Source organism: Battus philenor, unplaced genomic scaffold (assembly GCF_028537555.1).
Source record: "Battus philenor isolate CCGP_79_NKW_IND1 unplaced genomic scaffold, ilBatPhil1.0.hap1 SCAF_6, whole genome shotgun sequence".
NCBI lineage: Eukaryota > Metazoa > Arthropoda > Insecta > Lepidoptera > Papilionidae > Battus > Battus philenor.
In genome coordinates, this window is record NW_027181726.1 from 2,751,716 (window position 1) to 2,767,687 (window position 15,972).

The 15,972-nt window shown below is 33.7% G+C and overlaps 1 protein-coding gene across 1 annotated transcript in view; it reads left to right on the plus strand.

Moving 5' to 3' along the window:
* The first annotated feature begins 3,371 nt into the window (after positions 1-3,371).
* Hml (Hemolectin) overlaps positions 3,372-15,972 on the plus strand; it is an 87,520-nt gene continuing 74,919 nt past the window's right edge. The window contains exons 1-8 of the mRNA XM_068773541.1: positions 3,372-3,508; positions 7,022-7,294; positions 7,745-7,791; positions 11,528-11,687; positions 13,003-13,226; positions 14,362-14,553; positions 15,221-15,267; positions 15,345-15,547. Of these exons, the coding sequence (XP_068629642.1) occupies positions 3,432-3,508; positions 7,022-7,294; positions 7,745-7,791; positions 11,528-11,687; positions 13,003-13,226; positions 14,362-14,553; positions 15,221-15,267; positions 15,345-15,547 (1,223 nt within the window). The 5' untranslated portion in view covers positions 3,372-3,431. The remainder of the gene's footprint in view (positions 3,509-7,021; positions 7,295-7,744; positions 7,792-11,527; positions 11,688-13,002; positions 13,227-14,361; positions 14,554-15,220; positions 15,268-15,344; positions 15,548-15,972) is intronic.

The window sequence follows — 15,972 nt, forward strand, 5'->3', positions numbered from 1 at the left end:
TTTATGCATTAAAAATTGTATTTGTGTGAAAGTTATATAACTTCATAAGGGTTATATTTTTCATTTTCATAAATTACAAATGGTTACAGAATTTGTATATTTATAAATTTAAATTTATATATTCTTCGATTTTTTTGACAGTATTTTTTTTTTTTTTTCAGACCCCTTAAAAATGGACAAATGGATAAAGAAAAAAAAGAATAATGATGATGATGATGCAAGTAACAATAATGATGACATATACGACCAAAGTAATGAGTGTTCCTCTGTTTTAAGTGAAAATAGTTCTATTTTAAAAAAGTATATAATTCCTAGAAAATATAACGACAATTTTTTAAGATTTGGATTCACCTCATCGTTAGAAAATAACATAGTAGTCCCAGAATGTATTATATGCAATTTAAAATTATCAAATAGTGCTATGGTTCCTAGCAAACTTCTTCGTCACTTGGTTACCAATCATCCCTCTTTATCAACCAAAGATAAGAACTATTTTAAAACGTATCTTTCAACAAAAGTAAAACAAGGAAAAAATTTTAAAAAACAATTTTGTGTGTCCGAAAAAGCTCAGTTTGCTTCTTATGAAATCGCGGAATTGATCGCAGTAAAATTGAAGCCCCATAATTTAGCAGAAGAAATTATATTACCTGCTTGCCGTAAAATAGTCAAAACGATGATTGGTGAATCAGCCGATGTTGAAATTTCCAAAATACCCCTTTCTAATGACACTATACATCGCAGGATAAAAGATCTATCAGAAAATATCGAGCAGAATACTACAAAAAATCTTCAAAATTCCTTTTTTGCAATACAAATAGATGAAACCACCGACATCACAGGAAATTCTCAGTTAATTGCATTTGTTAGATTTATCTATGAAGATGATATTATAAATCAATTTTTATGTTGTCGGGAGCTGTCAAATTTTACAACCGGGAAAAATATTTTTGAAGTAATTAATTCATATCTAGAAAAAACAAATGTCTCTTGGAATTTTTGTATTGGAATTTGCACAGATGGTGCACCCTCAATGACCGGGCATATTAAAGGATTTGTATCTTATGTAAAAGAATTGAATCAAAATATAATAGTTACACATTGTTTTTTGCATAGAGAAGCTCTTATAACAAAGTTCCTGTCACCAGATTTAAAGATAGTTTTGGAGCAATGTGTTAAAATGGTAAATTACATAAAATCAAGACCATTGAAAAACAGATTATTCAAGGAACTATGTAAAGCAATGGAGTCCAAGTATGAATCTTTGCTACTCCATACTGAAGTAAGATGGCTATCCAGAGGAAAAGTCTTATCTCGGGTTTTAAAATTAAAAAAGGAAATGAAAGCTTTTTTTGAACAAAATAATAATATTGAATTTGTTGAAATATTAGAAGATTTAACATGGACAACGAAACTTGCTTATTTGTCAGATATTTTTGTCATTTTTAACAGTATTAATTCAAGTATGCAAGGTTCAAATGAAAATATTTTAAATTCAACTGATAAGTTGGTGGGGTTAAAAAGACAAATTTCTTTATGGAAAAAGAAAGCCCAAGAAGGTAATTTAGAAAAGTTCGAATCAGTTCCTAAAGACGGGTATAAAATTATTAAACAAATTGTTCTTGATCATTTGACAACATTAGAGGAGAGAATTGTTTATTATTTCCCGGAATTGGATATTAATAAGTTTGATTGGGTTCGTAACCCATTTCTAATTACGGACACTGCTGTATTTGAGTTAACTTTAAATGAAGAAGAAGAGCTTATTTTGCTTTCAACTAATCGAGATTTAATTTTAAAACATTCTGAAGAATCACTTAATACATTTTGGATAAAAATCAGATGCATCTATCCACTTTTATCTAGAAAAGCTTTAAATATTCTATTACAATTTTCCACATCTTATTTGTGCGAATTCGGATTTTCAGCATTAGCCAATATTAAAACTAAAAAAAGATCAAGGTTGTTAAATGTAGAAGACGATATGAGAGTAGCATTGTCATTTTTACGACCAAATATAAATGAAATTATCGAAAAACATCAAGCTCAAATTTCTCATTAAAGTAGTTTAGTTAATTAGCTTTTAATTTTATATCGTTAAGAAAACTGGCCATTTTGTTGTATTTTTAGATTATTTACATATAATACAATTTTTATGGTTCTTTTTATTCAGTTTGTCATGCCAACAAAAAAACTTCTGTTGGTTTTTTTTCTTTATGTGCCGCCAGATTTCAGAATAGTTAAAAATGTGCCGCAGGTGAAAAAAGGTTGAGAACCACTGGTCTAATTTAATGTTTACGTAATACAGAACATTAAATTATTTCAAATTTTTTTACGAATATAAAATAGATAATGAACTATGCATATTACTAGATTGAGACTCGCGAACATAGGTCGCTGGTTCGATTCTCTGGATACAATCTTATAACGTTTCGTGTATTATTTGTATATTATTCCCATTGCTCATACAAAAAATCCGGAGGAAGACAGCAGCGTCCTCTGCGTATCATAATATCGCTCTAATCGCCCCATATACATACAAATATATATAGGTACATATATTCACATATATACACACATATTCATTCACATATATATGTCCCCCGTCTCACCGCGCATTCTTAAGGAGCGGTACACCGGTTTTGGTAGCATTATAGTTTCTATTATGTTCGTTAATGTGACGATCTCCAAACGGTATCCTGATGTTATACCGTCGAACATATCACTCATAAAGCAGGACAAGACCGTTAATATAGTCAAAATAGGTCTTCTTTACAATATTAATTCGTTAGTTGAATCAAAATAAGGCTTTTACGAGTCGGTAGACGCGGCGTGGGTTAGGTCCCCAACTTGGTGGTTCAACGATATATTTGGGGTGACGGGAAGTCGCTGGATGCGTGCAGCGCAATGCTGGTCATCATGAGGCTCTAGCCTTGCAGTGGGCGTCCACCGCCTGAAAAGGAGAAGGAAAGTTTAAATATATAGCCTTTTAAAGTCAATTTTCTTCGATGTGTCTGTCGACCAGTTGCCCTTGTTTATCCAGTCATGTATCTAAACAGATAAGTTGTATAGTATACATGTTTAATTAATCCACTCCGATCGCATTCGTTTTGTATTCGTTATTGACACGATCGTTTTTATCTCTCACATTTTCCTTTAACCTATTTATTATTTCCAACACGAACTGGAACAACATACCGATAGGTTTCGCTGAAACAAATAATTCTAGATTTATTTATAATTATTGGACAAATCCTGCCTCAGATAAATTTCACTTATCGGGAGGATCCAGTCGTTTGAATTTCCTGACTTATGTAACAACAGATTATATTTATAATACCGCATAACACTCTGGGTTTCAGTGCGGCTTGTGATTTACAAGCTCACAAACGTTCCATATATATAAACAAATGGATACAAGAAATTAATCGAATATGTATTTTCGTTCGTTTATATTTTTGTGCGGGGTGTACGTTTGTGGGGCCGGCTATGGCACTTACTGGCCAACGGCGTAAGTAACTTATTAAATATATAACTATCATTAATTATATTTCTTAAATTTACTTATAACAATCGTTAATTACAAATATGTGACAGATATTTTTGTAACGAACTAGATTTTTTTTATTTAACATGTTTGTAAATTCTTAATTATTTATTTATTTCAAAATCACAGCTATAATTAATCAAATCTATTATGTTTTTAATGATTATTAAACGTTTTATTTTAAATACGTTCCAAATTTTGTTTTAAAGAACTTTTACATGTAGGAGTTTTGTTAAACATCTAATATATTTGTTTTATGTATAAATTAAAGGTTTTCTGTTTTATTTGCGAATAAAGTTATATTAACTATACGAACACGTATTATATAAGATTGAGAAATTTACAGAATATATTTAAATATAGCTTATCTCAATGTCTTTAATGGGAGAGATTTGTTTGCTTTTTCCTTTTAAGCGTTTCTTTTATTATAAAGAACTGAATCTTGACTACTTTATTGTGTTATTTCATTAAAGGCATATTTTATCGCATATTTTAGCTTTGTGACTGATATTTATAATTCAAAAACTTATCTTTTAAGCGATGTATTAGTTTTTTTGTAACCAATTTATATTTGCTTGGATAAAAATATAAGAACTTCTGGATGACGTGGTTGGCTCATGAACGACAGGAGGCGTCAGCCCCGATCGCATTAGATATAATCGTTGCTGGGATTTCTATAGTCGCTTCCGAGCACTAGCTCTTATCGAAATGGTAGTAACTCAGGCAATAATAGCCGACCATGTCGATGTTCAGCTCTTGTGGATACTCTTGATTAGGAATCAAGCTGAGATTCCCTTGCGCGGTCCTTTCGCTATGTAACTCCATGGAATTTACGTAGAACTCTTTAATCTTCCCATACGGTTACATAACAATAACAGCGGCAGAAACCGAAGCTCCCTAGAAACCTCTCGAACTACAAAAGAGATTTAGATGAAGCACCATTTGCGCCTTGTCTCCTCAAACCAGTGTAAACTGCTTCTATTTGGGTAGATGTCTAAGTCCAGATAAAAGAACATACATATTATGAATTTTGTCAAAGACCTCAAGAGTTCAGCTGTCAAGAGCTCAAAAAAAGTAACCAAAAAATTTGTTATCGTTGCCCAAAATATAACATTTCGTACAAAAACAAGTCTTTATTTACCTCAATATACTGTTATGAATACGATGGTCACAAATTAATAATTTTTTTTAAGTTTTTGGTATATTGTTCACAGTAATTTTTAATAGAACTGCATTAAATCGTTTGTGTACCTATTGTAATTTTATGTTACAAAAAATATAAACTTTTTTTTTATTTAACGGATCGTTGTGGAAGATTAAACTTATTTAGTAAAGACAAGCAAGGCGATGTATTTACAACACAATGTATTTTCATAAAATTGTCTAAAGTAATGGCTAAATTATTTCAATATAAAGTATTTCTTATATGTGTGGTCCAAGTGATGACTTTCGTCACAGAAACTTGGCAGCTCCTTACTCTGAGGCTCTATTGTTAGTGATTTTCTAAAGCTTTGTTCAAAGCGTGTTAGTTTGTAGACTTGGTTCTAGTTCAACTTTATCTATTCTTCATCCAAAATATTTCGCGTAACCCTTACTTACATATATACTAGTATGCGCCGTAGCAGAAACTTTGTTTGAGATTTTTCTAAACAATAAAATCAGAAATCAGGAGATCCTTAGACGAACAATAGTAACTGATATACCCTAACGGATGTAATTGGAGTTGAAGTGGCAATAGGCAGGCCATATGGTGCGCAGAATAGCTGGAACTTAAGGTTCTAGTGAGGAGACCAAGGATAGCAAACGTAGCGAAAGACGTCGTCCGCCCACTAAGTGGACAGATATATATATACTTGTAAAAAATATACAGCTTGCAGATAAGTACACTACAGCAGAGACAAATATGTATATATATACATAAAATATTTTTTATACTTATTTATTTAAAAAAAACCTTATGTTGCAAATGTACAATACTATGCATTTACTGTACACTATTGTATTCAAAATTGTATGTTCCGATTCATTTTCAGGACTCACTCTTTTACATTAAAATATGTATATAGAAACCTTTCTTTATATTGAATTCACAATTTATTCATATTTCAAAGCTGGCTTTGAAAACCTATCGTGTTTTCTGTGTTACAAAAACGTGACCCGCCGGCGACCTCATGGCACATCGAGTACTCTGTTGCCTTTAAGTGCCATGAAGGTCGCCGGCGGTCTCAGTACATAATGATATACATAATGTGTTATATTCATTCATAGAATGTAAAGATCCCAAATTTTCACATAAGGAAAGCCTACACTTGTTATTTCCATTTGGCACCTGGGGAAGTCATGGCCAAAACAGCTTGGCAGTTAGAAGGTTAAGGGTTAAGTTTGTTGCTAGATAGTAGTGAATGCAGGCAGCTTTCAACCGGTCATATTGGAAATCTATAGAGGAAGCTTATGATCTAGATATGCCTAGGTCTAGTAGTAGACGTCATATGACTTGATATTAATGAATTGGTATTTAACTCAACCGTTATTCAGATACAAAATTTAACTATCTCCAATGAATTTAATTGTTATATTTAACTCTTTTAGATGAATAGTTCTCTCACTTGTATCTTGAACCTATTATTGCAGATCTACTTCTACCGCGGTATTTTTATTTATAAAATTTCTTATTACAAGTTGAAAACTAGAAACAAAATTCAATTGCAGAAATTAAATAAACCAATGTATTATAAAAATGAATGCAGGATTACGCCGAATATAAACGCCGCCGTCAAGGTTTCATCGGCTCTCGTTTCGGCCCATAGACGCTTGCTACAAGGCTAGGTCTCCCGCAAATATATCTATGGGGAATATACCATAATTGCCAGGCTTGCCAGGATTGCTAGAGTGGCAGGCGATCGTAATGTGGTTTTATGGCACTAAGAGGACACTGTCGCTCATCCTCAGGAAATTCGTTTGAGCAATAGCAATCCCAAATAATGAATGCACAAAGTGTGAATTATAGAGGACTGTATCCCGAGAAACGACCTGCTACCTATGGTCGCTAATCTCATTGCTCTACCGCTGGACTAACTCAAAGGAGGTGGAGGCAATATTGATATATCACAGCAATAGCCTCAGCAGTATTTTCAAGAGAGTGATGTTAGCTTTGTTGACAATAATTTCGCAGATTTAATTTGAATAAATGTATCCGATAATAATCTTCAAGCATCTACAGTTGGGTACTATATTGGACATATATGTATTATAAATAAATAATTATCGGGGTAAAATAATTAAAAGGTACTTTGTAAGCACTCCAATTTTTAGTTCAAATTAGTAACGAAATTATTTTAAACAGTAAAACAAGGTAATACCAAATATTGTCATATGTTATGCTATAATTAAAAAATATATATACCTTTTGAATGAAAGCTGTTTGTTTTTATATGATAGTTCATTCCGTTTTCTTATTGTCATATCTTTATGTCACAGGCAATCGGACGTTGAGGCGCCTTCATACGTTCCCCCGGGCGCAATGAACTTTCCCAACGGATTTCCACGCCAATACAATAGGAATACTGGTTACGCCGGCACTAAAACTGGCTATGCCGGCACTAAAACTGGCTATGCCGGCACCAAAACTGGTTATGCCGGCACCAAAACTGGTTACGCCGGCACTAAAACCGGTCACCGCTGGAGTAAAACTGGTTACTCGCACCCGGCTGGTTACGCTGAGAAGAATTCCTGGTTTTCTTCTGGAACAGCGTAAGTATGATGAACTACTATGTCGATAGCAAAATTACTAAGTTAAGTAGATGTACTAATTTACTAATACCGAATCTATTTTATTAATATCGAATACAAAAATAAAACTGTTCAAATATTTTTAATATAAAAATTATTAAGAACATCTTACTCTGGTTATTATGATACAAGGAAATAATTTTTTTTTATAAATCAACATTATTTCTTCTCAATGTACTACAAGATCCTTATGTTTGGAAACACCTGTGCCTCCATCAAAGACTTGAAATAACGCCCAGCGTCTACCACATAAGGTTTTTACTTGTAGCGACGAAGAGAGAGAAAGAGCTTGTTGTAGCTTTTTTGTTAGAAAAAGATAAAATTAAAGTTTAACGTTAATTTGAATTAAGCGGCGAATGCATATAGATACTTCTTATTTTTAATCCCTTAATTTTTTTTTAAATTCTGCAGGCCAAGCTACGAGCAGTTCAATAACATCGCACGGGAAGCCTATGCCCGTGAGTATTAATATTTATATCATATTACACTAGCTACCTCGACAGACTACTGTTAAATGTTAAAAAAAATACAGAAAATATCTATTTTAGAATGATTTATTAATAAACGTAAATTAATTAGAAGTTTTTATTGGGTTTTTCGTTAAAAAGAACGTGAATTAAAATCCCTTTAATCGCATTGTTTGTAACCGGTTGATTTTAATACGAATTAAAAGTAAATAAAATGAATCAAATAGGATGACCTTTTTATTCTAGATGTACAAAATATTGAAACCAGTCCCTATCATATTCATACAATTTTTCTGTCTGCAAAAAGGTTGACGTGAAGAATAGATGACATGTTTTTTTTTTAAATTTGTTGCAATAAAATACAATAAAGCCGTACAACAAAAAATAGCGTACTAAAATTTTTATTTAGAGTACACACATCCATTTATGTCTACTCACACCATGGAGCGTACGCCAAAGTGATCTAAAAGCTCAGCGGCCCCTTAGTCCGATGAAACAGTAGTACGAAGTGGCCCAAACCAAGGCTCTACCCTTGAACCTGAGAGTCCCGTTCTGGAGGCCCACAGTTCAGCTTGTGACACCGATTTCGTGGGTGTGGAAGTTAATTTCGGACTGCTATGGGAGTTCACACTCTTCTGGAATAAGATTAGGAACAGCTCGTCAGTAAGGCGACAATGGGCAGTTTAATAAGTCAGCATGTAGAAGGGGGCGAATTGCTCATGAGACAGTGGAAGAAGAATAATAACTCTACAGGAGCTTTAAATTCGCGCGGATGAGTGCACACTGCCTGGTAAACGCGAATTCAGCGCGAATCTCCTGAGATTAGGCTCCATATAATCGTAAGATTAGTTAGATCCATGGGTTAGTAGAAGAATTGCCTCATTGAATAGGCGCGATCTATAAATGCTCCAGTAAGCAGCATTTTAAACTAGTTCCAAAAACTAAAGATCGTTCATACTTAGCGAATCTCAAAATAAAAATTTAATTTGTTTTTTTTTCTTGTACACGGTGGAGTTGTAAAAATAGAGAACTTTTACCACCCAAATCGATGCCTATAAATATATAAATATCTTTCTTTCTTTCTTCTTTATTAAGTGCAAATTATTTCTTAATATTAATAATACATCTTCAATAGGCTTTCAACTTATTTTAACAATATCATCATGGATATAACTAATCTGTCGTAGTCACCTGCCGTCTCTACTTTCTTAAAACCCGAAGATGATTTTTTCTTCGTTATAAAGCAAATAGTTTTTGCCAAGTAACTTTTGAAGGTTCTAAAATTCCTTCTGAATATCAAGTTCTTTCAGTCGTTTTAATGCACCAATATTCAAACTATTTCTTTGTTTTTCATTTAGTAATAAGCCGTGGTATGTTATTATTGAGAACGTCGGTGTAGAATAGTAATTATCAGAAGTTTGTAGTATAAAATAAAACTAAAATGTCTGTAAAATATTTGCTTTCGTCGTTTTTCTTCACTTGAAAAACTGTTATAATCAGCTCACCTAAAAAGGAGGAGTGATGTTTAGCTTATATAACATTAAATTGTTAACAAAAAAGTGTGTTTTGATTATTATAAATTTATATTAGAATTCCTTATAGATTCAGGCGTAACCTTGCGAAAGTCGATCCTAAGTAAGAAAAGGACTAATATATAGCTACTTCCGCTATGTAACAATAGTCGTGCAATGAAGTGCACCGCCTGCCAACCCGTTGATAAATGCGCATGCGGTAAACAATGCGAAACACAACTACCACTGTTAATTTACTCAACACGTGTTACAACCCTCCACAGGGCATCCTCAGGAGGAGGAACTCCTTGCTGGCGGGCGGTGCACTTTATTACACGACTACTGCTATATAGCGAAAGTAGCTATATATTAGTCCTTTTCTTATTTATATTAGAATTGTATTAGGGACTGTGAATGGAATGTCAAAATTTAAATAGATGAAGTTAGCGCCAGTAAAATTTCAAATTCTTAGCATATACGAACTAAATTTTATTAAAACTGGCGTATTACTAAAATGTTCACTTCCTAACTACGCTTCTATTTATCTAATAATTCCAAATTTAAATATGATGTTAAATAAAAAATTAAAAACTTTAAAAACAATTTCGAAGTGAGTGGGTGTGTTTATCTAAAACAACGGAAACCCGTTCAGATCTCTCGCCGAACGGTAGCTCGCATCCCGATTTGCACATTTATACGACCCATTTAATACTCAATGTCACTGATAAACGAGTGAGATTACAACAGAAATACAATTATGTGTACAGGTTGTGATAATGGCGACGCGTGGGTCGAGGTTATTAATAACATTTTCGTAACTATCGTTATTTAATGTTACTTTCGTATTGTATTATCTTATGGGACTTTTTTTGTAGACATCCATTAAAACATTTATCAAATATTATTTAGACTAAATAACTAGCAACATCGTGTTACTCTTTTGTACTAAATGGCAAGATGAACATTGTCGCAGTCTTTTCAGCCCATAGACGCCCACTGAAGGACATAGACCACACCCGAAGATATCTATGAAAGGGATTACCATAATCGCCATGCTTGGCAGGCGGTTTTGCCATCGCTGTGTTGTATTATGGTACACAAAGGACTCTACTGTCCATCCTTTGGAAACTGCTTTGTGAGCAGTGAAAATTATATATAGTTAATGCACAGTGTGTGAATTATATGCACTTGCATTACAGGAATCGAAGACGTGACCTACAATAGCATATGGGAGGAAAAAACTCATTTAGGATAGTTAAGTAAGAGCCAGTTCGACATTGCTTATAGCATTTTATTACTTTTTAATTATTGACCAAAGAGTTGCAACTAAAATGCTTTTATACATTATTGTTAGCAATAGAAAGCAGAAAAGTTACTATTGACATTTGTTATTATTAATGTAAATGCGATCAAATAAATGAAGTGACGGTCCTAAACTAAGTTCCTGAGAGTGGTCTGAAACTATGTTACTATAAGGATGTCTATGTTAAGGTGGCAAATAGACAAAAGCCATGCCAAATTAAACAATAAAGTTTTTAATTAATGTAAAGGTATACTAAAACAATAGATAGTATCTATAAATTTGTTTTACTTTTAAAAGAACGCACGTATTCCAACAGGATACGTTACAAATCCAAACAATTTTTCTAATTTAGATTTAAAACAGTAATGACATCATTATTATATTTTTAATATTTATTTATTTAATATTTTTAACCTAAGTATCGTTTAACTTTGTATTTATTTTATTCTATATAATTAAGGCGAATTAAATCGCCCATGAACGCCGCCGCCAAGGTTTCATCGGCAAATATATACCACAGATTTAACCATAAATTTATGGCGGAGACAGTCCTCGTTTCAGGCCATAGAAGCCCACTGCAAGGTATAGGTCTCCTCCAAAAATATTCACGGGGGTTATACCGTAATAACCACTCCTGGTAGACAGGCTAGGTAGGTACTAAGAGGATACTGTTGCCCATCATCTGGAAACTCGTTTGTAAGCAGTAGCAATCCCATATAAATAAAGGAAAAAGTGTTAATTATATAAGATTGTATCCCGGGAAACGAACTCGCGACCTACAATCGCAAGGCTTCTACCGGTGCACTACCACTGCATATATTATCAGTATTATTTAAATATTATGTATATTATATTATTACGTATGTTATATTCTTAGTATTGTCTAACTAAAACATAAATATTAAATTTTTAGCGAAATGCGAGATAGAATGCAAGAACAACGGCATCTGCGTGGACACCAACACCTGCAACTGTCCAGCGAACTTCTACGGGAAGTACTGCGAATTTGAAAAGAAACCCTGCCTTGCGTTCCCACCTCTGCCGATGAACTCTGTCAGGAAATGCTCTACCGAGTAAGTGTATACTCTAATCCAGAGTTCCCCAAAGTTTTTTGTGTCGTAGACCCCTTGCCATGTTTTTCCGTGTTGGGTAGACCCCCTACTTACCTGATATTGATTTTCTGTAAATTTCTAACTGTAGAGAAGTTTAGTGTTAAAAACTTAAAGTGAAAACAAATGTTAATTTATACATTTATTAATTGAATTTAAATTAAAACTACTCAACATAAAATTTTGTATCTGTTATGTAAAATATACGTTTTGACGTTATAAGATGTAAGTAAATAGGTACTATTAGTGTATGTGATGAGGTCCACTATCGTGGACCCCCATTTTCATTTCATGGAACCCCAAATTTTTTTTCGCTGACGTAGACCCCTTGCAGGTTGTCATAGACCCATAGGGGTCCTCTTGTATGTGTATTTTGTAACGTATCCAGACGATAATAGCACTACGTAATTAGATGTTAAATTATATTTTGGCTAACTTGTGTATCTCTATATTATATCCCTTATATCTTGTATCTATTGTACATGTTATGTTGTATCATATCATTTCTTGTGTTGCATCGTTTTTCAATTTTGATCATTTATAGTATACGACCTTATTGGGGTCGACGAAAGAAGCTCTATGCTGGCTGCTTTCAACTGACCGTATTGTAAATCTATGGGTTTATATCCGGCAGTGAGCGTCCTACGGCTGAAAATTACGAAAATGAAAAAGCCTGATTTTCATCATTCTTATGCAAATGGGAATCGAATCGAGTTCCCTTATAATGATACCTCAAAATAAGGCTGCAAGTATTTAAAATGTGTCCTGATCTAATCTCAATCGGGTTTTTGTAATCACTTTCAAAAATCTCTGTCTTTGTGATCTATAGTTATTTTATTCTTATATTTACATCCCATTATGATTTAACTTTCACTTTCCTGTTTTCTTTACATTTATCACAGATTTAAGTATTTATCTTCACTAGTCTTACGTACTTCAGTTTATTTTTTATTTTTATGGTCTCTCCTATGATTCTTCTCCAGTACTCTAGAAAGAACTCGTGACTCTCCTCGTTGTCTTCTTGCTGAAACTGAAACTGATAATTCGTTCTTAGCGCGCCAAATACGGGACATAATTTAAGCGTGTGTTAGAGTCCAAAAAATCTTATACACGGTAAAGCGTGAACTAAATGTCGATTGAATTTTCAACCATCGACCATTTAGTCAGTGAAGAGATAATAAATGAACGTAGATGAAATAAGTAAATATAATAAAAATGAAAAAAAAAAAATGAGAGAAAGGAAATAAGTTACAACTTCTTCTTTTTTGTTTGATCTCAGGTTTTGTACGATCACATGTATGGACGGTCACAAATTTATCGACGGTACTACGGTAGCGAACATGCGCTGCGTTGGCGGTGAATGGCAGCCGACTCGCGCCGACTTCTCTTCCATCCCCGACTGCATCCCGGAGTGCGACCCTCCATGTCTTAACGGAGGAGTTTGCCTCTCTCTCAACACTTGCCAATGCTCTGCTGAGTATAGAGGACCTCAGTGCCAATATTGTGAGTATCGTGAGAAGCATCTCTATTATAACTTTTTTGTAAGGATCTATATACTTTATGTACTTCTTGAAGTTGAAGGGCTTCGATCAGAGCATATTACCGGTGATGATATATGTAACAGAGAGGATGTAGCTTTCAGTGGGCCTTAGAAGGCTCAGTGTCAGCCAAAGAGCAATAGGGAAGGCTTTGCTCGGAGTAACGCTGCGATATCGAATCACAAATGAGATATGCAGATGAACCAAGGTGAACGATGATATATTCTTCTGAAGTGGAATTTTGTACGGCACATCGGTCGTGCAACCAACGGAGCTGAAAGGTTCTCGAGTTGCGACCATAAGCCTGTAGATGCGGTATAGGGACCGCAGTAGAAGGATTGACAAGAAGCGACAAGAAGTTGTTGGATGCGGGAAAAGTAAAACCGGTTATTGCGGCGCTCATTGTAGGAGTCGTATGGCCTTAATGGCTGATATAGTGATGATATACTTCAAAAAATTAAATAAATAAGTTTAAAAGCTTTAAAGGAGTGAATGTATTTGTTAAGGTCATTTGATCTCAACTAATATTGTACACCCTTTGCAAAAACCAACGGTTTCAGAAATAATAGATGGTGCAATGATAATATGACAAGAAATTTTGTTTTAACATTATAGATTGTTACACATTAAACTTATTTATTGTATACTATCTCTACTGGCACACTTTGTAGAGTGAGAAATTATTGATTTTTCGTCTTCAAATAGAAGAAATAAATAAATGTAACATATTTCAGAGTGATCATTTTATACATAGTGATCGGAAACATGTGAAAAAAGTTTAAAACTTTTTGCTGAACAACTAGACAAACATTCATCTCTTTAAATCTTTCACACCTTTAACCAATAATCCTATATTTTAAAGAATTGAAGGTTTTTAGTTCAGATATCTTTATTTACTGATACGTCATTTCAGAATTGAGATATTTTGATGCTCACTAACATTAGATACAGTGCTCTTAGAGCGAAATACAATAATGCTTATATATGGATATTTCACGTCATATGTATATAACACAGAGATATTTATACGGATTCTGGTAAGAGAATAAAGAATTGAAAATTTTACATCCTCGCGTAACTGTGGATTTTTCTTCGTTTAGCTGCGAGTGCTTGTGACATGCGAAAACTGGCGTTCAATGGTGGCTACAACTGTTCCGGAGACGGTGAACAGTTTTCATGTTCCCTTCACTGTCCACCTCAAGCAAGCTTCAGCTCCCCACCCGCCAGCATCTACACCTGCTTATATTCAACTGGAGTCTTCCTGCCGCAACCCATACCGCACTGTGCATTTAGTGAGTTTTTTTTACATACCAGTCATCAGTGATATCTTTAGTTAGTAATAAATAGACCGATTTAGATAGAATTTGTATTGAAAAAACAGTATATTTATTTATTTAGTCCAAGGTCCTTCCCAGCGGAAAAGTTCGTACATAAAAAATATAAACATTCATAGATAAACTACACCAATTACAAAGTACACAGCTTGTTAAACTAAAAAAAAATTACGAGAAGATTAGAAGAAAATACTAAACAGAGGATAGTGTATTTGACAGTGTGCATGAAGTTTGTATGTGTGTGGTGTGTGTTTGATTAATGACTGATCTTTGGGGAAGACTAATGCCTTGCAGTGAGTGACTATCGACTAAAAATAAAAAGAAGAAAGAAGTAGTAGAATGCCACTTCTTCTTTTATCCTGATATTGACACTTCCGCCTACTGGTTATCTCATATTGACTACTAGAGACTTCCTATAAAATACAAAGTCTGCCATTTTAAAATGGTTATATAAAGCGTGAATATAAATTATTAAATAAATATTAAAATGGTGAGTAATATTGGTATTAAAGTATAGTTTTAATTACATTTTTAAGAAAGTAAACTGGATATTACAAGCATAGAACGAGATTGTTTATCAATGTTTCTCATGTATTATTTCAATATTAATTTTATTGTTTCGCAGACGATGTCATCGTTATCACGCCTAGCAACCACCGACCTATCAGTAGCGTGAGTTCATATTATTATTAATTTACCAAAGACCTTTCTTTTAAAGTATTTCATTAAATAATTTTTGTTTGATTTAGAGTAAACACGGTATCAAATTACCTCAAAACGGCACGACCAGTGAAAGCGAAATCCATTTGCTGGAGTCCACCACTTTCGGCTCCGGAAAATATAACCCCGTGTCCAATCAGATCGTCATCGTCCAAGACCTAACTCCGAAAGGTGGCAGCTGTTTGACCTGGGCAGGAGTTCATTACAAGACATTCGATGGCAAGATATACAGGTAAGTTTTTGGCTAAAAATTATCAAATCACATTTCTAAAATTTGATTGAATGTTTAGAATTTCAGTAAAACTTATTTCATTCAAGTAGCATATGTGAGGAAAATGTCTGGTATACGCAAATTGTATTATTTTGAGAAAATGATTAAAAACCTTCAACGATAAAATTAAAAAAAATCTTACTTCAAAATCTTTTTAGAGATTCGTCAGATTTAGAGATCACAGTCACTTTTTAGCATTTCACAGATTAACCTGGTTCTTGTCTATCAAGTTGGGAGGAGCTCGGTACGGTGCTCGAGGCTGACGACCTGCGTACCAGGTTTAATCGGCCATCCTCTCTATCCATTCCATCCTAACCAAATTTTAAATTATTGTACTAATTCTACTTTAGAAGCCCGTTCTAGAAATGACCTATCCACTCTTAACA